The sequence below is a fragment of the Coenobita brevimanus genome, chromosome 98, assembly GCF_032717465.1.
Source record: "Coenobita brevimanus isolate Jiangsu-jjx chromosome 98, ASM3271746v2, whole genome shotgun sequence".
NCBI lineage: Eukaryota > Metazoa > Arthropoda > Malacostraca > Decapoda > Coenobitidae > Coenobita > Coenobita brevimanus.
Window position 1 is genome coordinate 40,742,226 of NC_137051.1, and position 27,331 is coordinate 40,769,556.

Sequence of the window (27,331 nt, forward strand, 5' to 3'; positions counted from 1 at the left end):
ATCTTATAGAAGGAAAAGGGTTTGTGTGTGTGTGGGTGGGTGTGTGGGTGTGGGTGTAATACCAAATATGAGGGAAAAAGTCAAAACACTAAATTCTTTGTAGAGTATACCATTTGATTTTCATAGAGGGAACTTTTGTTACTTTACAATCCTTTCAGGCCGATGACGTTCCTTGGTACTTTTTTCCAACATTCTTTACTACAAAATATATTTCCTAGTTAAATGGAAAAGATGTCATTGCAGTTGGGGGCTAAGTAAAAGTTTTGTTTCGATTAGCGAGAGTGTCTGGCATGTTAACCCAACACTGGCACGGCAAGACTGGCTTCCCTCACTTCCCAGAACTCCTACTCAGGCCGATGAGTGAGTGGGTGGGGCCAAGGGGGCAGGGCACAAGAGACTCTGGCTAACGCTACTTGTATAGTGGTGTGGCTGTGATATAGCTGTGATGATGGTACCCAGTTTAGAGATGTTGCTGTGGCAGTTGCTGCTCACTTTGTCTCTTGTGCCAACAGGGTTATTCCGGTTGATGACTGTATAATACTGGTGAAGTTGAAGCACTGCCTGGGCTTCATCTTACTTATTGCTGTGTATGCTCCAACCCAGATGGGTGATCCTGAAGAGAATGGGGTGTTCAATGTAAACTTCACTCAGTTGGAGAGCAATGCTTCTCGCTGAATACACTCCTGGTTGTGGGTGACTTCAGTGCAGTTACCAGCATGGACAGGGAAGGCTTTGAGGAATGTGTAGGCCCCAATGATTCTGGAACCAGGAATTTCGAAACTTCTTACCTTCTAGATTTTGCAAAGCTCTGTAAGCTGAGAATTGCTGGATCCTGGTTCTTCACCGCTGAACTTGGTATTCTGATTCCAGAGCGGTTGCAACGGAGATTGACCATATCCTTGTTAGTACTTGTTGGAAGATTCTTTAGAACTGCAAGGTTTTCAGGACTGGAGAGTTCTTTGCTACACATCACAGACTTGTTGTTGCCTCTCTAAGGCTAAAAATCAAAACTGAACGATACTCAAGATGCTACCTAAAACAGTTCCATCTTGAGAAACTCAGGGATGGGAAATGTGCTTATGAGTATGCAGTGGCATTCTCCAATCATTTTGAAGTGCTCAGTACTATTTAGGACCCTGTAAAACAATGGGATCCTTTTGAGTGTGCTGCCCTGACAGTAGTTGATGAGTACGTAGGAGAGTGCCTGAGATCAAGGAGAGGTTTTGTCTTGCTGGAGGTATTGGCAACAATTGAGGAGAGCCTTGCTGTCACACTGGCTTAGAATCAGGAGCAGCAGAGACCTCTGTCTCAATGGGCATCAGTTTTGCTGAGAAAAGACAAGGAGAGGTATGTCAGGGAAATTGCTGAGGAGGTGGAAGGCCATTTTCATGCTATTGACCAGCTTTCCTACCAAGCCCTGAAGAAACTCCACTTCAGACCCGCCTCTCAGGTTAATCTGTTCGGACAGCAGGTGGCCAGCTCGTGTCAGGGGCAAGTGACTATAGGGCTCATTGGGCTGAGTACACTGATCCCTTGGCTATCACACACGTGGTTATAACAGTTTTCATTATCACTTCAATTGAAAATCTGCACTTTTGCCATTATCTTGCATTTTTCTATCTATCTGTCTATTGCCAGACGCCTTAATCCCTTATACGGGGTGACCACAAACAGATCGCCTCCATGTCGCCCTGTCTCCCGCCATTTCACTGCCCTGCTCCCAATTCACACACCCCTCTCTCATATACCTCTCCACACCATCCCTCCATCTCATCCTTGGCCTTCCCCTCCCTCTCTACCCCTCCACCTTACTCACATACACTCTCCTCATCAGTCTCTCACTCTCCATCCTCTCCACATGGCCAAACCACCTCAGTATGTTTCCCCTGATGCTTCCTATCACATCCACATCCACACCACAACGCTCCTTCTTATCCTCATTTGTGTCTGTCTCTCCATGTGACTCCACAGGCTCCTCTCAAATAACTCATTTCCACTGCTCTCACTCTTGACTTATGTCCCTCCAACAACATCCAAGCATCAATTCCTTACGTTAGAGTTGGTATCACAATACTGTCATGTAATAGCTTTTTCAGAAAAAAAAAAAAAAAAAAGTTATTACCTGACAATATTGTGATACCAACTCTAACGTATGGAACTGAAGCTTGGACGTTGTTGGGATGAGTGAGGCTGGTCACTCTCATCTTAAATGTCAGGACCAACTTGCCTAGTCCTGAGCTCCTACACTCCTAATTGGGCAACGTAGGATTGGATGATGAATGAATGAATGAAATAACTTTTTCACTTCCATTCTCACTTCCCTGTTTCTTATCACTGCCTTCAAGGAACCAGCAGCCTTTCTTCCTTGTTGTACCCGTTCAACCACTTCACCCTCCAAACTTCCATCCTTATTCATCACACTACCCAAGAACTTAAATGTACTCACATTTTCCATTTCCTCGTCATCCAACCTCACTGTCCATTCACTGACTTCACCTCTCTCAAAGACTGTCACTTTACTCTTCCCTACATCACCTTTATATTCCATTTCTTACACGCTTCCCCAAACTCATCCACCAAGGCTTGCAGCTCCCCCTTCGTCTTCACTTAACAACACAGTATCATCTGCAAACAACAGTACAGGGAGTTTCCAAACACTGCCCTCTCTCATTAGGGCCACTCCAACATCCAGTGCCCTACCTTGTATCTCTTTAATAACCTCATCCATATACAGATTGAACAACCATGGAGACATGATACATCCCTGTTTCAACCCAACCCTCAAATAGAAAAACTCACTCAGTTCACTATCCACATGCACTGCAGCCTTAGCACCTTCATACATACTCTTCACAGCATTCAACAACTTCCCATCTACTCCATATATTCTTAATACTTTCCACAATCCTTGTCTATCCACCCTGTCATATGCTTTCTCCAAAGCCATGAAGGCTGCATACAACTTCTTTCCCTTCTCTAGAAACTTTTCCACTATAGATCTAAGAATGAATATCTGATCTACACAACCTATTCCCTTCCTAAAACCTCCCTCTTCTTCTCCAACTAATTCCTCTGCTATTTCCCTAACTCTGTCAATAGGTATCCTACCATATACTTTTCCTATTACACTAAGAAGACAAATGCCCCTATGATTACCACACACTTCTTTTTCCTCTTTCCCATTGTTCATTCATTCATTCATTGCCAGATGCCATGTATCCCAAACGGGGTGGCCAAGGGCTTAGAGTTAATTGTTTTACAGGGAGGGGCACTAATCCTCCACCAACCCCACTTGACACATAGGAAGAACATTATGCCAACAGCATCTGGTGTTCCCAGGCGGTCACCCATCCAAGTACTAACCAGACCCACTTTCCCATTGTACAAGGAAATAATTATACCTGACTTCCAATCCTCTGGGACTCTACCTTCCTCCCAGGCCAATCTGCACATCTTCCACATCCATTCTACTACTATCTCTCCCCCATGATTCAGCATTTCACCACACACTCAATCAATTCCTGGGGCGTTCCCCATTTTGACTTTCTTCATTGCTTCCACAACTTTCATCCTACTGATTTCTTCCTGTCTTCTCACCTCCCTCCTTCTTCCAGCCATTCCCTAGCCACTTATGCTTGCATTACTTTCATTTTTTATGTTCAAGAATTCATTAAAGTATTCTCTCTATTTGCTTACTTTTTATCCCTTCTCAACTAGTAATCTACCATTTTTGTCTTTCACTCCCCTACTAACTTCATTGCCACCCTGTCTGACTCTCTTTACCTCTTTCCAGAACATTTTCTTACATTCCCTCCACTTGACACTCAAATTCCTTCCAAATTCCTCATCCACTCTCTTCTTACTCTCTCTTACTAATCTTTTCACCTCTCTCTTCCTTTCTACATATAACTCTCTCTTCTCTCTCTCAACTTTTTCCACGCCCCTATTTCTCATCCACTCACTCTATGCTTTTTTCTTTTGTGCCACAGCCTGTCTCACCTCTTCATTCAACCATGCTGTTCCCTGCACCCCCTTTCATCATCTCTTCATCCCACATACCACCTCAAAAGCTGCACATATTTCTTCTGTGAATATCTTGCACACGCCTTCCATGTCCCTCATGTGCTCCAATTCATATTTACCCAATCGTTCCTCCACTTCTCTCTTATATTCTGCCTTTTTCTCATCCTCTTGTAACCTTTCCACACTTCTATAAAATGTCATTATTGCACACCTGAGCTGGTTTTGCTGACAATGATGGCACAATATCTGTAGTTTCTGATGGTTTTGAGGGACTCAAAGCTGAGGCTTTACTCGAGGAGTTTTTCCCAGGTGGGGGAAACCATTATCTCTCCATCCCCTACCTTCAGAACCCCATGCCTCAAGCCTATCTCAGGTCTCTGTAGTACATGTTTCTTCATTACTGTGCCCTTTTCATCACTATGTCTTAACCTAACCATGCCTATGTGTGTTTCTGATACTTAACAGTGTGTATGCATTTAATGGGTATAAATTACTGTAAAAGGGAAAATTTTGGTTATGAGTGGGGTGCCTGGTACCAGTTAGGATAAATCCCTTAGGTTCTTTGCTTTTATTATCATGCAGTTTCATTATCATGCAGTAGGCTCCTTTGGTACAGTACACTTTCACCCAAAAGTTCGTTAATTCCGCTAGCCAACTGTTGCTGCACTGCCTGCTTCTGATGTTTGATACTGTCTCAGTACCAAACGGAACATGAAACTGGTGCAAATGAGTCTAAAGATTCGAAGTTTGTTGTGGTAGAAGTAAATACAAATCGTTCAGCTGCTGCTACAGATAATGAGAGTTATCATCAATTGGTCCATACTGTATGTTGCAAAATATACGTACTGGTTACACTGAACAAAAACAAATCAAATAAATATGTTGCTTCAGTGTGCTTCGACACATCACGGTGTAGAATTGCTATGTCTTTGACTCACGCTGTGTAGAAGTGACCCACTTGTTCGTTGAAGAACTAGTAGACGAATGATGACGTGCTGTTGAACTGCAATAATGGACGAACAATATAATGATTAAAAATTGAAGTAAAATGCATGTAGGGAGGGAGGCACACCCTCAAGTTGTGAGTCGTTATCACATGAAAACCATGTCAGTAGTAAGTGGCTCAGCTTAACCTTTTATTGTGATCTGGTAAACAAATGTCACTCTTTTGTAGCAAATAAGGTTGATATAGATAGCTCTATCATGCTGTAATGCTAAGTGGCCATGACCCTGATAAAACAGTGATAATGGGTGACAAGATGCCCTGCCGGTTATTCTGTTTTATTAGGACAAGGCCTATTATCCCATGACAGGTAGGTAAACAATTGTTTATTACAACAGTGAAGACGCTGATGCAGACTCTCACATATTGTGTAAACGTAAGCCAGTCATGATATAGCAGTGGCCACTCAGTAAGCATGAGTGCAGCATGGCTGCACATTGGGCATAATAATGTAGTTGTTGTGTCACTTCCACTGGGTCCCAGAGAGAGTTGGCAGGTGTGTCCTTTTTAAGGCCAACAAACTTGGAATATTTAGATTCATTTGCATTGGTTTCCTGTTCTGGTTGATGCTGATACAATTGCAGACATCTGAAGCAGGCAGTGCAGCAATAGACGGCTGGTGGAGTTAATGAACTTTTGGGTGAGAGTGTACCAAGTGCTGTAACTGGATCATGGAATATCTCTGGTACAACTGGGTACATAACAAGTGGTAACTCCTTGAGACTGAGTTGAGGCCTATCACCCACATAAGACGTCAGCGCCAACTCCAGTTTTGAGGGAGTGGGGGGGGCATGTGGCCCATTTTCCTGAGGCTCACCCTGCCCAAAGGATAATCTCCTAGAGGGTTGAGTCAGGGTGGAGGAGACAAAAGGAAAGGCCACAGAACTCATGGCTGGAGCAGGTTGATCATTCATGTCAAGAGATACTTTGGGGTGTGCAGGGGGGGGTGGGCAAAAAGAGTCGCTGCCTGGATGGTTACAAAAAGGAACCTCTTTAGGTGGAGACGGAGGATAAGTGGGGCAATGAACCCTGCAGCATTTGCCCTCCCCCCCCATAATGATGATGATGATGATGATATCGGGTGGTTTGCCAGGCTGGAGATTTGGAATGATGACAATTTTCTGTTGACCTTCAGGAACATTTTTGTAATTTCAGGAAAAATTGGAGAAGTTGGTGAGACTAGTTATGGCAAAGGGGCCAGTGTGCATATGATTTATGCCTGATTTGATCAAGTCCTACTCTGGAGCTTTTATATACTTTTTAAAACTTGTAGATGGGGAGATTGTTTGTTTCCTATATTTTTTTACTTGTTTATTAATTTATTTATTTTATTATCTTCCTTTTCATTTTGGTATACAGTTGTTTAGACCAGACTAAGATATATCGCTGAATTTTGTTAAATGTCAGTGGGAGTGTCCCTCTTCCACTCACTCAGTGTAGTGATTCTCTGTTTTAGGGTAACTCTACATCGAGTGGCAACCCAAATCTATCTATCTATCTATTGCCAGACGCCTCAATCCCGTTTAGGGTGGCCACAAACAAATCGCCTCCAAGTCGCCCTGTCCCCCGCCATTTCACTGCCCTGCTCCCAACTCACACCCCTCTTTCTCATATACCTCTCCACCCCATCCCTCCATCTCATCCTCGGCCTCCCCCTCCCTCTTCCCCCCTCCACCTCACTCACATACACTTTCTTCGTCAGTCTTTCACCCTCCATCCTCTCCACATGGCCAAACCACCTCAGTGTGTTCCTCATAACGCATCCTATCACATCCACATCAACACCACAACGCTCCTTTATATTCTCATTCGTCAGCCTGTCTCTCCATGTGACTCCACAGGCTTCTCTTAAATAACTCATTTCCACTGCTCTCACTCTTGACTTGTGTCCTTCCAACAACGTCCAAGTTTCACTTCCATACGTTAGAGTTGGTATCACAATACTGTCATGTAGTAACTTTTTCACTTCCATGCTCACTTCCCTGTTTCTTATCACTGCTTTCAAAGAACCAGCAACCTTTCTTCCCTGCTGTACCCTTTCAAGCACTTCACCCTCCAAACCTCCATCCTTACTCATCACACTACCCAAGTACTGTACTTAAACGTACTCACATTTTCCAATTCCTCACCATCCAGCCTCGCTGTACATTCACTGACTTCACCTCTCTCAGAGACCATCACTTTACTCTTCCCTACATTCACCTTTAGATTCCGTTTCTTACACACTCTCCCAAACTCATCCACCAAGCCTTGCAGCTCCCCTTCGTCTTCACTCAACAACACAGTATCATCTGCAAACAACAGTACAGGGAGTTTCCAAACACTATCCTCTCTCACCAGGGACACTCCAACATCCACTACCCTACTTTGTACCTCTTTTATTACCCCATCTATGTACAGATTGAACAACCATGGAGACATGACACATCCCTGTTTCAACCCAACTTTCAAAGAGAAAAATTCACTTAGTTCGCTATCCACACGCACTGCAGCCTTCGCACCATCGTACATACTCTTCACAGCATTCAGCAACTTCCCATCTACTCCATATATTCTTAACACTTTCCACAATCCTTGTCTATCCACCCTGTCATATGCTTTCTCCAAATCCATGAAAGCCGCATACAACTTCTTTCCCTTCTGTAGAAACTTTTCCACTAAAGATCTGAGAATGAATATCTGATCTACACAACCTCTTCCCTTCCTAAAGCCTCCCTGTTCTTCTCCAACTAATTTCTCTGTTCTTTCTCTAACTCTGTTAATAAGTATCCTACCATACACTTTTCGTATTATACTAAGAAGACAAATGCCCCTATGATTACCACACACTTCTTTTTCCTCTTTTCCTTTGTACAAGGGAATAATTATACCTGACTTCCAATCCTCCGGGACTCTACCTTCCTCCCAGGCCAATATGCACATCTTCCACATCCATTCTACTACTATCTCTCCCCCATGCTTCAGCATTTCACCACACACTTCATCAATTCCTGGGGCTTTCCCCGATTTAACTTTCTTCATTGCTTCCACAACTTCTATCCTACTGATTTCTTCCTGTCTTCTCACTTCCCTCCTTCTCCCAACCATTCCCCAGCCACTTATACTCGCATTACTTCCATCCTCTACGTTCAACAATTCCTTAAAGTGTTCTCTCCATCTGCTCACTTTTTCTCCCTTCTCCACTAGTAATCTACCATTTTTATCTTTCACTCCCCTGCTAACTTCACTTCCACCCTGTCTTACTCTTTTCACCTATTTCCAGAACATTTTCTTACAGTCCCTCCACTTTTCACTCAAATTCCTTCCAAATTCCTCATCCACTCTCTTCCTGTAAACCAGGAAATCATTTAATACACTGGGTGGTAACCTTATAATCAACCAATACATGTTCCATACGTGTCAACAGGTGGGTCGACACAGGGTTAGTTCCCTCCTCAGAAAACAACTAAAAAGACAAACAAAATACCTCTGACCAGGACAGACCAAAAGGTGACACCAAGGATTGGACAAAGGACATGGTACAGATTGCAACATGGAATGTAAGAGGTGTGAGTGATGAGGTGAAAGAGAGTGAGATTGTCCAGGTGCTTGATGGTGCAAAAATGGACAAATGTGGATAGACTGAGACTAAATAAGGTGGTGAGCATTGAGTGAGTGGGAGTATGGATGTGGTATATGTGTGAGAGTAGGTGAGAATGAGGGGGCAAAAGAGGGTGTATGTATTGTTGTGTGAATAGATGGAAGGAGAATATAAGAGAGTATGGATCAGGTGGATATGTGTAGGAGTAGGTGAGAATTAGAGGGCAAAAGAGGGTGTATGTATTGTTGTGTGCAGTAGATTGAAGGAGAATATAAGAGAGTATGGATCAATTGGATCAAGGATTGTGTGGGTAAGATTGAAACTAGGAATACAAACATGGGCGATTGTGAGTGTATATGCCCCAACAGAAGACCTTGCAAAGAGAGTGAAAGGAGTTCTGGGCAAATGGGGAGGCATGCATGGAAAAGTTTGAGAGGAATGAGAGAGTGTTTTAGATTGAGATATGAATGGAAAAGTAGGGAATGTGAAGGTAGATGGAGTAGTTGGTGAGTGGGGTGTGCCTGCAGAAGTGGATGAGAATGGCAGTGCTCTAGTGGACATTTGTGGGGGGAGGGAGTTGGTGATAGCCAATACACTCTTTCGACACAAAATAATCCACAGGCATACGTGGCGAATGATGAGAATAGTGGGTGGTGAGGGAAGGCAATGATTGATTATGAGTGTGTGTATGAGAGAATGAGAAGGTATGTATAGATGCAAGAGCATATAGAGGTTGGGGAAGTGAACTTTCTGACCACCACTTGGTGGTGGTGAAAGTCAGGGTACAAATGCAATGGATGAATAGGAGGAGCGAAGGATAGGAGGAAGTAGTTACTACAAGGAGAGTAAAAAGATTGCAGAGGGATGGACAAAAGGCAGAATATAAGAGAGAAGTGGAGGAGCAGTTGAGTAAATATGATTTGGAAATGATGGGAGATGTTGAAGGTGTGTGCAAGATATTCACAGAAGAAATCTGTACAGAATGTGAGATGGTATGTGGGTTGAAGAGAAGACAAAAGTGGGTGCAAGGAAAAAACATGGTGGAGTGAAGAGATGAGACAAGCTGTGAAGCAAAAGAAGAAAGCATATTGTGAGTGGTTGGGAAGCAGAGGCATGAAGGAAGTTGAGAGATGCAAGAGAGGGTTATATGTAGAAAGGAAGAGAGAGATGGAAATATCAGTAAGAAAGAGTAAGAAAGAGAAAGAAGAGTGTGGATGAGGAATTTGGAAGGAATTTGAGTGTAAAGTGGAGGGAGTGTAAGAAAATGTTCTGAAAGGAGGTAAAGAGAGTTTGACAGGGTGAGTAAGACGTTAGTAGGGGAGTGAAAGATAGAATTGGTGGATTGAAAGTGGAGAAGGGAGAAAAAATGAGCAAATGGAAAAAACACTGTAAGGAACTGTTAAACATAGCAAATGAAAGTAATGTGAGTATAAGTGGCTGAGAGGAGGAGGGAGGTGAGGAGGAAGGAAGAGATCAGTAGGACAGAAGTAGTGGAAGCAATGAAGAAAGTCTGTCTATCTATCTGTAGCCCGACGCCCCAATCCTGCAAAGGTTGGTCGCAGACAAAACGCCTCCAGGTCGCTTTGTCACCCAGCATTTGACTGCCCTCCCCCCAACCCACCCACCCCCCCTCTCATATACCTCTCAACTCCATCCCTCCACCTCTTCCTTGGTCTCCCCCTCCCTGTCCGTGCCTCCACTTCACCTACGTACAGCCTCTTAGTCTTTCATTCTCCATTCTCTTCACGTGTCCAAACCACCTCAGTGTCAAAGTGGGGAAAGCCTCAGGAACTGATGGAATGTGTGGTGGAATGTTGAAGGATGGGGGAGAGATAGTAGTAGAATGGATACAGAAGATGTGCAGATTGTTATGGAAGGAAAGTAGAGTCTCAGTGGATTCGAAGTCAGGTATGTTATTCCCCTGTAGAAAGGAAAAGGGGAAAAAGACATGTGTAGAAATAATAGGGGCATTTGTAATCTTAGGGTAATAGGAAAAGTATAAGGTAGGATACTTATTGACAGAGTTAGGGAAATAAAAGAGGAATTACTTAGTGAAGGACAGAGAGGTTTTAGGAAAGGTTGTGTAGATAGGATATTCGTCCTTTGGTCTTTAGTGGAAAAGTTTCTAGAGAAGGGAAAGAAGTTAAATGCACCCATCATGGAATTGGAGAAAGTATATGACAGAGTGGAAAGAGAAGGACTATGGTAAATATTAAGAATATATGGAGTAAATGAGAAGCTGTTGAATGCTGTGAAGAGTACGTATGAGAGTGCTAAGGCTGTAGAGCACGTGGATGGTGAACTGAGTGAATTTTTCTATCTGAATGTTGGATTTAAAGAGGGATTATGTCTTGTCTCCATGGGTTGGGTTATCAAAGAGATACAAGGTAAGGCAGTAGATGTTGGAGCGGCCCTAATGAGAGAGGGCAGTGTTTGGAAGCTTCTTGTAATGTTGTTTGCAGATGAAACTGTATTGTTAAGTGAAGATGAAGAGGAACTGCAAGGTTTGGTGAGTGAGTCTGGAAGAGGGTGTAAGAAGTGGAATCTAAAGGTGAATGTAGGGAAGAGTAAAGTTATGGTCATCAAGAGATACGAAATCACAGAATGCACAGTGAGGTTGGATGATGAGGAAATGGAAAATGTGAGTGCATTTAAGTACTTGGATAGTGTGATGAGTAAGGATGGAAGTTTGGAAGATGAGGTGCTTGAGAGGATACAACAGAGAAGAAAGGTTGCTGGTTCTTTGAAAGCATTGATAATATATAGGGAAGTGAGCATAGAAGTAAAAAAGTAGCGGCATGATAATATTGTGATACCACCTCAGACGTATGGAAGCAAAGCTTGGACCATGTTGGAAGGACACAAGTCCAGAGTGAAGACAGTGGAAATGAGTTATCTGAGAGGAACATGTGGAGTTACATGGAGAGACAGAATGAAAAATGAGGAAGTGAAGAAGTATTGTGGTGTGGGTGTGGATGTGATAGAAAGCATTAAGAGAAATACATTGAGGTAGTTTGGCCATGTGGAGAGGATGGAGAGCGAGAGACTAACAAGAAGAGTGTATGTGAGTGAGGTGGAGGAGAGGAGAGGAGAGGGAGGGGGAGGCCAAGGATGAGATGGAGGGATAGAGTGGAGAGGTATATGAGAGAGGAGGGTGTGGGCTGGGGGGTGAGGGGACAGCAAAAAGGTAGGGGACAAGGCGACATGGAAATGATTTGTTTGATAGATAATCTATCTATCTGTTTATAGATAATCTGTCTACCATATCTATTGATAGTAATCTATCCATCTATCTATCTACCTACCTATTGTCTGGCAATAGATAGATAAATAGATAGATTATCATAAATATTTAATTCTTTCCTTTATACTTTTTGAAAGTATTTTCATAATTCATGATTGTCATTGTTGTTGTTGTTATTGCTACAGCATCAGACTCATCTGGGATTCGTGGACCACCGGAAACTACCTGCTTTAGCCAGCCACTCTCAAAGATCAGTTGTTAAGATCATACTACAGGAACATCTTGTAACTTACAGTATAATTCTGTGTGTGTGTGTGTGTGTGTGTGTGTGTGTGTGTGTGTGTGTGTGTGTGTGTGTGTGTATTTACCTAGTTCTATTTATCTAGTTGTGATATACAGAAAATGAACTATGCTTACGGGGTTCCGTCTGTTTCTCAATAGGTCAAATTTTGTTTTGAACTCGTTTAAGATTTTAGATTGGACGATCTCTTTGTCCAGGCTATTCCACAGGTCAGTGCATCTATCATCATCATCATCATCATTGTCATCCAATCCTGTGTTGCCCCACGAGGAGCATAGAAGCTTGGGGCTAGGCAGTTGGTCCCGACATTTAAGATGAGAGTGACCAGCCTCACTCATCCCTGAGTGGCATTACATGAGCAATCAACCCCAACCACCCCTTGGATATAAACCTGCACTGGCTCAATCCGATTGCTGCACAATAATTACCCACTAAACCACCAGGCGCCAAAATTTGGTTATATGGTTACCACATAGCATAATAAATGGATTCCTGGTGTACAGGAAACCATTTGGCTTGTTACTCAGTGTAGAGTCACCCACAGGCAGAAGGAAGAGGAGAGAATGAAAAAAAAAAGACAAGAGAGGGAGTGTAAAGTTACCCGTAGGCAGAAGGACTAGGAAAGAATGAAGGAAAGGATGACAGAAGAGGATGGAAAGAAAGAAGGATGGAGGAGAGGAAAGGGTAGACACCCGACAGCAGCATTACATCGAGTGAGTGGATGGTGAGCGCCCCCACCTACCACTTATATGGAAAACTATATTTCTTGATATCCTTCAAACAGTTTGGCTTTTCCAGTTTCATTCCATGTCCTCTTGTTACCCTCCTCTCCCATACAAACAGATCTTTTCTGTCAATTTTCTCTACTCCCATTGTGGCCCTGAACACTGCAATCATGTCGCCCCTCTCTCTCCTTTTCTCTAATGAAGGCAAATCCAGCTTTTCCAGCCTCTCTCTGTACGACAGATCTGCCAAACTCAGGACCATCTTGGTTGCTGTTCTTTGTATTCTCTCAAGCTTGTTTATATCTTCCTTTTTGTGTGGGGACCACATTACTGCTGCACATTCCGACCTGGGGCGGATCATGGCCACTGTCAATTTTTTCATCATCATCATCTCATCCATGTAATGAAATGTTACTCTTATGTTAGTCAAGAGTTTGTATGTCTCTCTAACTGTCTTGTTAATGTGTTTTTCAGGTGACAAATTATCAAGTACCAGGACTCCCAAATCTTTCTCTTCTCTTGCTTTTGTGATTGGTTCATTACCCATCAAATACTGTAATTCAGTGATGGCCCTCCTGGTACTTTTACCCGTTTCCAATATTTTACATTTTTTTTTGCACTGAATTTCATTTCCTACATCTGGCTCCACACATGAATCCTATCCAGGTCCTCCTGCAGCATTTTAGTCTTCCTCAACTTCTACTTTCCTCATGATCTTTGCATCAGACTTGCTTAACTGTTCATTCCATCTACCATATCGTTTACGTAAATCAGGAACATTACTGATGCTAACACCGAGCCCAGTGGAACTCCATTTGTTACCTCCCTCCATCCAGACATCCTTTATTACTGTCCTCATTTGTCTGTCTCAAAAAGTCTCTCATCCACTCCAGGAGGTTTCCTTTCAATCATCCAGTGTGTTCCGGTTTCCACATTAGTTGCTTGTGGGGTACCTTGTCAAAGGCTTTCTCCAAATCTAAATACACACAATCCACCCAATCATCTCTGTCCTGTAGGATGTCAGTCACTCTTGAGTAAAAGCTCAACAAGTTGGAAACACATGACCTTCCACTTCTGAATCCAAACTGACTCTCAGCCAAAATGTTCATCCCCTTCAGATATTTTATCCATCTGTCTTTCAGGATTTTCTCTCGCAATTTTGCAATCATGCTGGTCAGGGACACTAATCTATAATTCAGGGGTTCTTCCTTGTTTTCTTCCTTATTAATTGGTACCACATTGGCCCTCTTCCATTCCCGAGGCACTTTCCCCTCTTCCAGAGAACACACAATTAAACCATGAATCTTATCTGCCAACTGTTCTCTGCATTCCTTCAGTACCCAATTAGAGATTCCATCTGGTCCTGGGGCTTTCCTTACATCATGAGTTTCCAGTAATTTATGCACTTCCTGCACTTTCACTTTTATATCTTTTATCACTGCATTTTTAGTCACTCCCTTCCCCTCCACAAAATCTCTTTCTTTAGTGAAAACCTATTGGAAACATTTTTTCATTATTTCAGCTTGCATTGCCGCATCTTTGTAGACCTCTCCTTTTACTTTCAGTTTAGTGGTTCCTTCCTTTTGTTTCAATTTGCCATTGACATATCTATACAACAGTTTGGATTCTTCCTGTCATTTGTCAATTATACCTTTTTCAAAGTTCCTTTCTTCCTCTCTACATATTCTTGTATATTCATTTCTAGTTCTTCTATATTCTTCCTTTGTTCTATTATTACCTCTCTTTCTCCAGTTGTTCCATGCAATGTCCCTTTCTTTTTTTTTTTTTTTGCTATTATACACTTACTGTTAAACCAATCCATTTTCCTGTTTCCTTTCCCTCTTGCTTATGGCACATATTTTTCCACTCCCAAATTATAGAGGTCTAGAATGATATCCCACTTCTTTTGAATCTCTCGTTTCTCTTAATTTTCTCTAAACCTCATTTTTGAAAAATTTCCTCAGTCTTGTAAAGTTTGCTTTCCCAAACTTGTGTCTTCCCTGCCTATAAAGCTCATCTCTTGGCACTATGTTCCCTTTTATCATCTGGAACTCAGTGACTACATGATCACGTTTTCCTGTAGGACACAGATATTTCAAAGATTCAATTACGTCAGGTTCTTTGGTTAACAGTAAATCTAGTCTTGCTGGTGTGCTGGTGTGTCATTACCTCTGAATCTTGTCTCTTCTTTGCCCCAGTGGGTCATTACAATATTCATTACTATATTTAAAAATATAGTGCCCCACGAATCTTCACTGCCTCCTGCCTCCCAGTTCACCTCTTTACAATTAAAAATCACCCATCAGAATTATGTTGTTGCTTATCTCAATCACTGTGTGTAGATAGCTAACCATGTCTGACAACATCTGATATTCATCGTCATTCCATGCCCTTGTCTTAGAGGGAACATATACTACTGCCAAGTCTTTCGTGCAATTCTCTCCAGTTTCTAATTTCATATTTATCACTTCAGCCCTGCCCTCTCCCATTTCCACAGTATCCACATTATGTTGTTCTTCATTGCTATGATCACTCCTTCTCCCGTTTTTTTCTTTTCTGTCTCTTCTCCACAGTTTGTATTTACCATCTCCCATATGGATATCAATAACCTTTCTTAAATTGGTCCCTACAAAGCACATAATACAGTATCTGGTTCATGTACCCTCAAGAAATCGTTGATTTCCAACCTTGCCAATATAAAACCATCAACATTAGTATATGCCACTTTCAAACTTTTTCTATTGTTTATTATTCTCTCATCTCACCCTCTCTCTGTCGGTACCATTTCCTCAATTTCTGATCCTTTAACCCCTAAAACGTGGCCATGAACACCCGACCCCCCCCAGGTGGTGGGGTAGGATCGCGGTCTGAGTACCTGTAGGAAAATATTAGCCAAAAATCAGAGATTAACCCTAGAACATTATACTGGGTATGGCAGATAGTACTTAGATTCAGCTTTCTCCAGAGACAGGTGTCGAGCCTTTGTGGACTACCCAAGGACTTGTGGAGACTTGCAAAGTTGGGTAACAAAATCTTCACTTTCACACCTCCAGCAACCCGGTTTCCCCTCTACCACAGCCTCATTCTGTCATAGTAAACTTTATACTACAACGTACAGGTAGTTTGGAATCCATATTTGTACAATAAGCACTGAAAATAAGGCTAAAATCATCGGAGTGTACGGCCGACATGCAGCACGGCGGCGGTCTTCCCGTCACTCAACAAACATTTCCATTTTCACAGCTAAAAACACGTATACTACATTATTTTCAATCATAGTACTTCCCAAAAGACCACTGTGGCGCACTTTTATTCTGCCTTACGCCCGTCACTTTATTCTCGTTCCTGTCGGCCGCTCGCACTGACTCGGAAGAGCTAGAACTCGCCATAATGTCACTTTGAAAGCCTGCGGTAAACTGACACTAAACAGGGGCAAACCACACGAAAAAAAGCTAGTGTGACAACTGGGGACACAAGCGTTTCCTATTAGCATAAACTGCTTGTGAGAGGAGAGCGCAGATTTACAGTTCTGAGCAGTCAGAGCGCTGCCATATATCACAGCCAGGCTGGCCGGGCCGTGGTGGTGGGGGGGGGAACGCGATACTTGGCAACAACGGAGGTCAGTAGTACAAAGGTCAAGTATGCTAATTGTAGCTAAAGGGTGGCGGTACTGATAGACAATACCAGCTGGAACATCCTTGCCCGCGTTTATTCAAAATTAACTCGAAATGCAAATGCAACGATCCGCCCTTATGTCCTTTTTGGCAATCGTCGCAAAAGCGACGCTCCGCGTTTCAAGGATTAACTCTACAATAGAACACTCTCTTCTCTTCTTCCGTTCTCTGTTCATTTTTTGCCTTTGCTTCGTTTACTAACTCCTTTATTTTAGCTCTTTCTTCCACATTTACATCTCTCCTTAAGCAAACATTCTTTAACTCCTCTTTGTCTGACAAATACCATGTTCTGTTGATGATTTCATTTACCATTACCTGAGACTGTTTGTGTGTCTGTGTGTGTGTGTGTGTGTGTGTGTGTGTGTGTGTTTTTACTTAGTTGTCATATACAGGAAATAAGCAATGCTCGTGGGGTCCCATGTCAGTTTCTCAGTGGCTCAGATTTTGCTCTGAACTCTATTTTTTATTTATTTATTTATTTTTTACCTTTTATTTTCTTTAGACTGGATGATTTCTTTGTCTAGGTTGTTCCACAGGCCTGTGCATCTATATGGAAAACTATATTTCTTGATATCCTTCAAGCATCTTGGCTTTTTCAGTTTCATTCCATGTACTCTTGCTACTCTCCCATCCCATACAAACAGGTCTTCTCTGTCAGTTTTTTCTCTTCCCATCATGACCCTGAACGCTGCAATCATGTCGCCTCTGTCTCTCTTATCTTCTAAGGTAGGCAGATAGAGCTTTCCCTGCCTTTCCTTGTACGACAGATCTGCCAGGCTAGGGACTATCATGGTTGCTGTTCTTTATATTCACTTGATCTTGTTTATATCTTTCTTTTTATGTGGGGACCACACTACTGCGATATATTCCAACCTGGGGCAGATCATGGTCACTATCAACTTTTTCTTCATCTCCTCATCCATGTAATGAAATGCCACTCTTATGTTAGTCAAGAGATTATATGTCTGTCAAACTATCTTGTTAACGTGTTTTTCAGGTGACAAACTACCCTGGACCAGCACTCCCAAATTTTTCACTTCTCTCGCTTTTGTGATTGGTTCATTACCCATCAAATAATTCAGTGATGGCCTCTTGGTACTTTTACCCATTTACAATGTTTTACATTTCTTTGCATTGAATTTCATTTCCCACATATGGCTCCAATCGTGTATCCTATCCAGATCCTCCTGCAGCATTGTACAATCCTCCTCGACCTCTACTTGAATACAAGGCCACTGCATCAGCCAGGTTACAAGTTACCTCCGCTAGATTTTACTCTAACTGTGTTGATGTTGTATGGTATCTCACCAGTGTGTGAGTACTGTTGGTATCTATCTCTGAGACAAGGCATTAGCTACTATATATCTGGGGAGTTGGTCAGCTGCATCATGGCCAGCTTGGAGAGTGTTTATTTGCAGACTGAAAGTAGGAGAGCTAAGACACAAATAGGTGAAGAATCCTGACTTCCCCCAGATCATGAGGGAGCCAGTCCCACCCTCTCTGCCCTTTCTCATATTTTATGAGAATATATGAATTAGGTGGTAGGTGGGGGCACTCAGCATCCACTCACTCAGTGTAGTGCTGCTCTCGGATGACCGCCCTTTCCTCTCTTTGTTCCTTCTTTCCTTCCTTCCTCTTCTGTCTTTCTTTGCTTTATTCTTTCCTCTTCCTTCTATCTACGGGTGACTCTACACTGCGTGACAAGCCAAATGGTTTCCTGTACACCAGGAAACCATTTACTATGCTAGGTGGTAACCATATAACCAATTTATGGCACCTGGTGGTTTAGTGGGTAATTAGGGCGCTCCAGTTGGATTGAGCCTGTGTAGGCTCAAGGGGTGTTGGAGTTTATTGCTCATGTAATGCAACTCAGGGATGAGTGAGGCTGGTCACTCTCATCTTAAATGTCAGGACCGACTTGCCTAGCCCCGGGCTTCTACGCTCCTCATGGGGTAACACAGGATTAGATGATGTATGTATGTGTGTATGTATGAGAATGTATCATGTTCTAGCTCACTTGGCTCTCCATGACATAGCTGATAAGTGTTGATACCAAAGGGGTTAAGGCTTTGTGTGTGTGTGTGTGTGTGTGTGTGTGTTTCCATGTTTGTGGTGGTAAAGGTGGGACTCAGTTTGAACTGGTATAATTCATGTTGTTGTAGTGAACTGATTACTGTATAGACTTTTTAGTTATTGTTTCTTTTGTTTGAAGATAATGCCCGTGGGTGTTTTTCAGATATATAGAATATGAAATGCCATTGCATGTATGTTGAGAAAAGTTCATGTGTTTGTGTCCAGATTAAATAGCTACTAGAATTTTGGGGTGTCTTTCCGGTGAGAGAGGTTAACTAAAGAAGAAAACTAAAGAATGTGAAGTAAATGTTTGGAGTGAAGAAATAGCTGATTTGGTTGGGGAATCAGTCATTCTGTTTTGTCTAAGGTATTAGTGAGTGTGGGACTTGCTAGAGTTGGCCTACTGCTTGTTGAGTTTGGAGTGTCATGAAACAATTGCTAGGTCATTGGCATAGGGTAATACTGGTGTTGAAGGAGGAGAGGTTATCAAATCATTTAGGAATAGGTTAAGTATATGTTTAGTAACTGCTCTTTCAAATTCAGCTCCATTTTGTAAAGTTTCCATTCATGCCTTTGACATATGTGATCATGTATTGAAAATCCATTACATTATGACAACCTTTCCACGTACTCAGTGTATTTGTGCTTTAGCAGGATTGAGTTGTAGTCATAATATCGCATATTCTTTTCATATTTTATCATACATTTCTCTAAACTTGTGAACATTTTTAGCTTGCACAACCATGTCTCGCAGGTGGTCCTGTGCATTATTAATTCTTTTTAGGAAACTGTGCTTCCTTGCATCCTTATCTCCTTGTATCTTGTGTAATTTTGTAGGACTTCTTGATATTCTAGTCACTGGTATTACATAGCTTTTCTTCTCAGTGACATTCATATTAGTTAAATATTTGTAAAACGTTATGATATCACCTCTTATTCTTCTTACCACCAGTGATGGCAAATCCAGTCCCTTTAGCCTTTTGTCATAACTTAAGTCTTTCATGCTTGGGACCCATTTTGTTACTGCACTCTGCACTTTCACAATTTTATTTTCTTATTTTATTTATTTTTTTTTTTTTCAGTGGAAGAACTAAATGACCGCTGCTTATTCAAGAGTTGGTCTGATAAAAGTTTTAATTATTTTCTTTAATATGTTCTCATCTGTATACCTAAAGACTCAGTTTCAGTGTAGCTTATAGAGCATTTACTTTCTCCACCCTGTCATTTATGTGAAAGCTTGGGTTGATAATAATCTGAAGATCATTCTTGCATTCAGAGTTTTGCAGAATGTGATCTTCCTTTTATATTTCCTTGTGGGTCTTTTAATACTTTTCCCAAATTGCATCACATGGCATTTTTCTGCATAAACTCCATCTTCCATTTTTTACTCCATTCAAAGAGTCTAGTAATGTCTTCTTGCAGGTCTCTACATGAAATGTTATCCTTGATATCTCTTACAGTTTTTCCATCATCACCAAACATATACATATACAATTCAGTGCAAACATTTTCCCTTGGATCATTTGTATAGACTATTTTTGGAGCTAAAATTGATCCTTGAGGGCCTCTGTTCTTTGCCTTCCTCCAGTCCGAGTAGTTTCTGCCTATTACTGCTCTTGTCTCCCTGTCCACTAGAAAATCCACCTTCCATTTTAACAGTTTCTCTGATTCCTCCATTGTATTCCAGTTTCCAACGTGGCCTTTGATGACTTACCCTATTGAAAGTCTTTTTTTGAAATCCCAGTAAATACTGTACACCCATCCATCTCTCTCCTACATCATTTCAGATATTCTGTCATAGAAACCTAGTAGATTTGAGACACAGGATCTCCCACCTCTGAACCCAAATGTCTTTCATGTAACAACCCATGATTTTCAAGGTGTTCAGCCCTTTTTTTTTTTCATATTAGTCTTTTGTTCTCCATCATCATCATCATCCAATCCTATGTTGCCCCATGAGGAGCATAGGAGTGCGGGGCTACGTAAGTTGGTCTTGACATTTGAGATGAGAGTGACCAGCCTCACTTATCCCTGAATGGCATTACGTGAGAAATAACCCCAACTACCCCTTGGATATAAACCTGCACAGGCTTAGTCCGATTGGAGCGCCTTTATTACCCACTAAACTGCCAGACACCATAATTTGGTTATATGGTTACCATCCAGCGTAGTAAATGGTTTCCTGGTGTACAGGAAACCATTTGGCTTGTCACTCAGCGAAGAGGCACCCAGTCTTTTGTTTATTTTATATATTACATTGTGAGAGAGAAAGGTCAATAATTTAGTAGCTTTTATCATCCACTTTCTTGAATAGTGGAAGTGTTGGCTAATTTACATAAGCTTGGTAGTTTGCCTTGTCAAAGGGACCACTGATTCATTGTTGGACAGCTTCAGGAAAAATTTATAGGGAAGAAAAGGGATCTGTACTTTGTTTTTGTTGATTTGGAGAAGGCCTTTGACAGAGTCCCGTAGGGAGGTGATGAAGTGGGCAGTGAGAAAGCTTGGGATTGAGGAATTGCTGATTAGAGTGGTTAAGGCTATGTACGTGGGTGCTGGCACCCAGATAAGGGTAAATGGAGATTTGAGTGATGAGTTTTCCGTGAATGTTGGTGTGCATCAGGAGTCAGTCTTGAGCCCCTCATTGTTTATCATGGTGCTTGAAGCCCTCTCACGTGACTTCAGAAAGGTACTCCCGTGAGATATATTGTATGCTGATGATTTGGTGTTGATTGCAGAGAATGAAAGGGGTCAGTCTTGAGTCCCTTGTTGTTTATCATGGTGCTTGAAGCCCTTTCACGTGACTTCAGAAATGGACTCCCATGGGATATGTTGTATGCTGATGAATTGATGTTGATTGCAGAGAATGAAAGGGAGGCAGAGGGAAGGTTTAAGAAGTGGAGGGATGGTTTGGGGCACAAGGGCTTGAGAGTAAATACAGCTAAAACAAAGGTGGTGGTATCTAGGGTACCATACTGTCAGAGAAGAGGGAGAGTGACCATGTGCAGTTTGCCTCAAGGGCATGGAAAGTACTTCCATTTTGTGCAGTGTTTGTAATAAGTGGGTGATAAGAAATGTAACGGCATTAGAGGTAGAGTGCTAGGTAATGCTGATTCCATGTATGTAGTGTGTCTGGGAGAGTATGTGGAGATTGTCAGGCATGAAAGGATTGCTGGTGAGTCTCTCGAGTGTGTGGAAGAGATTTGTTTTTTGGGAGACATATTATGTGCTGGAGGTGGGGCTAGAGTGAGGAGTGGTTGGAAGAAGTTCAGGTAGCTGCTGCCTCTCCTGACACTGAGAAAGCTCTACCTTCTTGCTAAGGGGTCTTTGTATGCGGCATGTTTTATGAGTATAATGCTGTATGGTAGTGAGACTTGGGCAGTAAAGGAAGGGGATATTTGCAGGCTCAAATGTTCAGGAATGACAGTGGTTAGGTGGATGTGCTGTGCATCCTTCAGTGCAAGCCCCAGAGGGGGCTATGTATACAATGGAAGAGTTAAGAGGTAGGATGGGACTGGAATGTATTGGTGTTGCAATGAGGAGAGGTACAGTGATATGGTTTAGGCATGTGGAGAGGATGGGGGATGATAGTTGCATGCAGAAAATGAGAAGTGTTATCATTAAAGGTAGAGTTGCAAGGTAGACCGAAAAAGACCTGAGACAAGGTCATTGTGTGTGATCTCAGGGATAAGGGACTGAATAGGGAGGCTGCCAGAGATCAAGCAGCATGGAGAGGTGCCATGAGGTGACCAAGACCAACTCATGCAAGCATGTTGGAGCCCTTAGAAACTAAACAAAACACTTGAGTTAGTGAATATTTTATGTAAAAGGTGTACTTGCGTTCTTACAGTCCTTCATTACCCAGCCAGATATTTCATCAGGACCACATACTTTGTTTTTTATCTAAATTTCACAAAATTTCTGTAATTTCCTCTCATTTTAAATTAAGATCTAGTCTCATGCCCAGTGTGACATTACATCGTATATCCTCTTCAGTAGAAGAATTATCCTCAACAAATACTGACTGAAATTTTCTGTTCATTACCTCACGTATATCCTTTTCAGTATTATGTGTTCCTCCTTCATCTGTCAATTTTTTTTTTTTTTTTTTTTAATTATCATTTTGGTATTCACATAGCTATTGAGGAGCTTGGACTCCTCAGCACATTTGGCCACTCTGTCTCAAATACTACTTTGGTATCCCTCCTGATTGTTGTATACATATTTATAGCTTGCTTGTACCTGGTATATTCCTGTCTATATTTATGTCTTATGTATCTATTCCACAGCTGATCCCATTTTTGCTTAGGCAGAGAACATTTTACATCAAACCATATTTCATTACTTGTCTTTCTTTCAGATTTAGGTGCATGCAAACATGTATGTTTGTTTGTTTGTTTGTTTGTTTAGCACTGAATCCCACCACAGAAAAACCGACAGAGGCGAGAGCAGAGCAAGGCAGGTGATGGAAAGAGAGCAGCTGAAGATAAGGATGCAGCCAGAGAAGAGGAGGAGCTTAGAGCTGAACTGAGGAACTTACGTGAGCTGAGTGAAAGTAATGTGGCTCTGTTGCAGGAAAACAAAACTCTAATGAGAAAGGTGAGATCTGGTACACTGTGATTCATATCATAGTCCAACCACAAACTTTATGATTTAATTAATTCATGTCTGGTAGGCTGATACTTTCCACAGTCCTTGTCTATCCACCCTATCATATGCGTTCTTCAGATCCGTGAAGGCCACATACAACTTCTTTCCCTTCCCTAGAAGCTTTTCCACTAAAGATCTAAGAATGAATATCTGATCTACACAACCTCTTCCCTTCCTAAAACTTCTCTGTTCTTCTTCAGCTAATTTCTCTGTTATTTCCCTAACTCTGTCAATATCCTACCATATACATTTCCTGTTACAGTAATCCCTCCAATATCCGATGTAATAGAGCCATAGGCAGGTCCGGATAGTGGTCCTGTCCGGATATTGGGCCCCAGCTTATGGACTTGTATTTATGGACCCTAACTCAGAAATACACCTATACAACTCCCTCTGGACATGCATTGCACCTATTTAAGACCCAAATCACACCAATAAGGGACATAAAAGACTGAAATAAATACAAAAGAAGCATAAAATGAGGTTTTAGAGGTGAGTTTATACAGTATTAAACATTCTGGGTACTTACAAGTCCCTTGCTCCTGGACTGGTTTGAACCGCCAGTTTGCAGTCCACAGTTAATCCTCTGCACTCTAAATTCTAGTTTCTTAACACTGCACAACACTGTAAATTCCTGTGTGTTCTAGTGGCGAGGTATTGCAGTTTATTCACTGTTTATTCACAAAAAACAATCACCTGTGGCTTGCACTGCTATGAGCATCTGCTCTCAATCGGAATTAGACTGTGACTGTTGATGTTGGCGGGGTAACAGAGTTGCCAGATCGCAACGGCCGCATTACCAATCTCCTCAACTTTCATTACCAAATTTAACTTTTCATTACCAAATTCGTAAAGCTAGCATTTATTCTTCACTAATTATATATACAAGTGGAAATACATATAATCACTCTCCTTATAATTAACACCATGTTGATTATTTTCACACTATGTAGGGTAGCAGATTAATCAGAGAGAGCAAACAATCCACCATTTCCATCCTGTGTATCCTCATACATGTGAAAAATCCATTTGGTAATGCATTATTCTGATTCATTACCAAACGAATTTTTCATTACCAAATTGGCCCACACTTGGTAGTGAAAAATACCAAATGGCAACCCTGACAGGGGAGGGGGGAGGGGGAGGAAGGAAAGGGTGAAGGGACCATGGTGTAACAGCTGTCCGGCGCCAGGTGGGAATTTCAAATTACGGTAGGGAAATAAGTCTGATTTTTTTCAAATTTCTTGCGGTTTTTGGCCCATATTGGGAATATTAGATCCCAGGACGATTATGTCCGGTTAGTGGGGATGTTCGGATATTGGGCGTTCGGATATTAGAGGGATACTGTACACTAAGAAGACAAATTCCCATATGATAACCACACACTTCTTTTTTCCCTTTTCCTTTATACAGGGGAATAATTATACCTGATTTCTAATCCTCCAGGACTCTACCTTCCTCCCAGACCAATCTGCACATCATCCACATCCATTCTACCAGGGATGGCCCGAAGAGTATGTGATTGAGGGGGGGGGGGAAGGACAATTTTGACCTACTTGATCCGTTTGGCATTACGGTTTGACCAACTAAATAGATATAAACAAACCAAATTTATGACCCCCCCCCCCCTTCCTTCAGTGAAGGGGGTCCAGGATACAGTCACCTTGATTAATTACCGTATGGTACTTGATTTTGGCGTAGATTATTCCGCTGACAGGAAGGAAACTAGAGTATTTTGTATTTTTTCCCCTAAATATATATATATATATATATTTATATATGGAGCTTCTGTGGTACAGTGGTAGAGTGTGCGTTTCGTACACGGGTGGGCCAGGGTTCGCGCCCCGCCAGGGTCATAAACTTTGGGAGTGTTCACCCGGCCACGTACTGCATTGGCGGACACAAGGGGTGCTGTGGTTGAACCAGTGTCGCTTACTATAAAGTATGCTTGCACCCAGTCAGCTTGTGCGGGCCAATTACACTTGATTCACAGACTACACACACATCCAAAGCCACTCCAACACTACAATTACACTTACAAGCACTTCTCACTCTACATACAATCTCTACCAGACAGCCTAAGCCACTTGGTAGAGATACATTGGCTGTATTGTCCCGACTTCGGTCGGGATAGGCTGGTCCTGCAGTGGATACTCAATCGGGTGATGATGATGATGATGATATATATATAGATAGATAGATAGAAAAATGTATGTAAAAAAAATATTTTGTCCTCATAGAGACCTCTCCTTTTATTAAAAAAAAAAAAAAAAAAAAGTCTCCACTCTCCATTTTTGACCAACTTAGTAATTTTTTGACCAACTCAGAACACACATTGGGGGGATGACCCCCCCCTAGTCGGGCCATCCCTGCATTCTACTTCCATCTTTCCCCCATGCTTCAGCATTTCACCACACACTCCATCAATTCCTGGGGCTTTCCCCATTTTGACTTTCTTCATTGCCTCCACAACTTTCATCCTACTGATTTCTTCCTCTCTTCACACATCCCTCCTACTCCCAGTCATTCCCCAACCACATATACTTGCATTACTTTCGTTCTCTATGTTCAACAATTCCTTAAAGTATTCTCTCCATCTGCTCACTTTTTCTCCCTTGTCCACTTGTAATCTGCCATTTTATTTTTCACTCCCCGACTAACTTCTTTGACACCTTGTCTAACCTTCTTTACCTCTTTCCAGAACATTTTCTTACATTCCCTCCACTTTACACCCAAATTCCTTCCAAATTCCTCATTCACTCTCTTCTTACGTTCTCTTGCTAATCTTTTCACCTCTCTCTTCCTCTCAACATATAACTCTCTCTTCTCTCTCTCACCTTCTTCCACACCCTGTTTCTCATCCACTCACTATATGCTTTCTTTTGTGTCACAGCCTGTCTCACCTCTTCATTCCACTATACTGTTCCTTGCACCCCCTTTCATCTTCTCTTCACCCCACACACCACCTCACATGTTGCACAGATTTCTTTGGTAAATATCTTGCACACAATTTCCACGTCCCCATCTGCTCCAGTCCATATTTACCTAATCATTCCTCCCCTTCTCTCTTATATTCTGCCTTTTTTTCATCCTCTTGTAACCTCTCCACCCTCCTTGTATGAACTACTTCCTCCTGTCCTTCCCTTCTTCTATTCCTCCATTTCATTTGGACCTTGATTCTTACCACCACCAGGTGGTGACATACATAAACATATTGCTCATAGCTGTTGGAGTCTTCACATAAAAAAAAAAAAAGGAAAAAACATAAAAAATAGAGAAACTCCTTCACAACCACAATATATACATAGTCCTCCTACAAGAAACAAAATTGACATGTATGCAGCAGACCCCCCAAATTGGAAGCTACCCACGCACTCTCTCGGACAGAACTTAGGGCCAGGGAGGAGACCTCGTTACTTACATTCACCCATCAGTACTGTGCAAAGACGCAACACAAGTAACACAATTGCTTTCCCCAAATTCTGCAACGTTAGAAAATATAGTTACTGAGTGTCAAATCTGGTCACAAACAAGAAATCAACATTTTTAGCTTTTACTTTCTCCCTGACACCTCCCATGCTGTACCAGTGCAGTACAGCCCTCAGGTCCTCCCCCTTAATGAGGGCTCTTAACATTATCATTGCTGGGGGCTTTCATGCAAAAAACACTGCCTGATATGAACACAAAACATCCACTGTGCCTTCGACATTGCTTCATAACTCGCAATATGTACATTCTCAGTGACAATACATACTTATTTCACACCAGGCAAACCACACCCTTTCTTCCCCAAACATTACATTCTGTTTGCCAGCATATGCACACAGCATCTGCCGACAAATGGAAACTAAACTCTCTACAGATCACCTCCCCATCATTATCACTATACAATAGAAGCACAGTCCAAGCCAGAGTAATCGTGCCTCACATACACAGATCACAAAGAAGCAGACTGGACCAAACTTACTGATGAAACAGACATTTAAGCACACTAAACATTACACCCATCACCAGCATAAACAAGCATATTAGAAGTTCATCAGCATCATACTCATTGCAGA

At 42.0% G+C, this 27,331-nt stretch overlaps 1 protein-coding gene across 1 annotated transcript in view; it reads left to right on the forward strand.

Annotated features, from left to right (window-relative positions):
• Nucleotides 1-27,331, forward strand: part of LOC145414047 (uncharacterized) — a 98,554-nt gene that overhangs the window by 29,799 nt on the left and 41,424 nt on the right. The window contains exon 5 of the mRNA XM_080283610.1: nt 23,049-23,219. Within this exon, the coding sequence (XP_080139736.1) occupies nt 23,049-23,219 (171 nt within the window). The remainder of the gene's footprint in view (nt 1-23,048; nt 23,220-27,331) is intronic.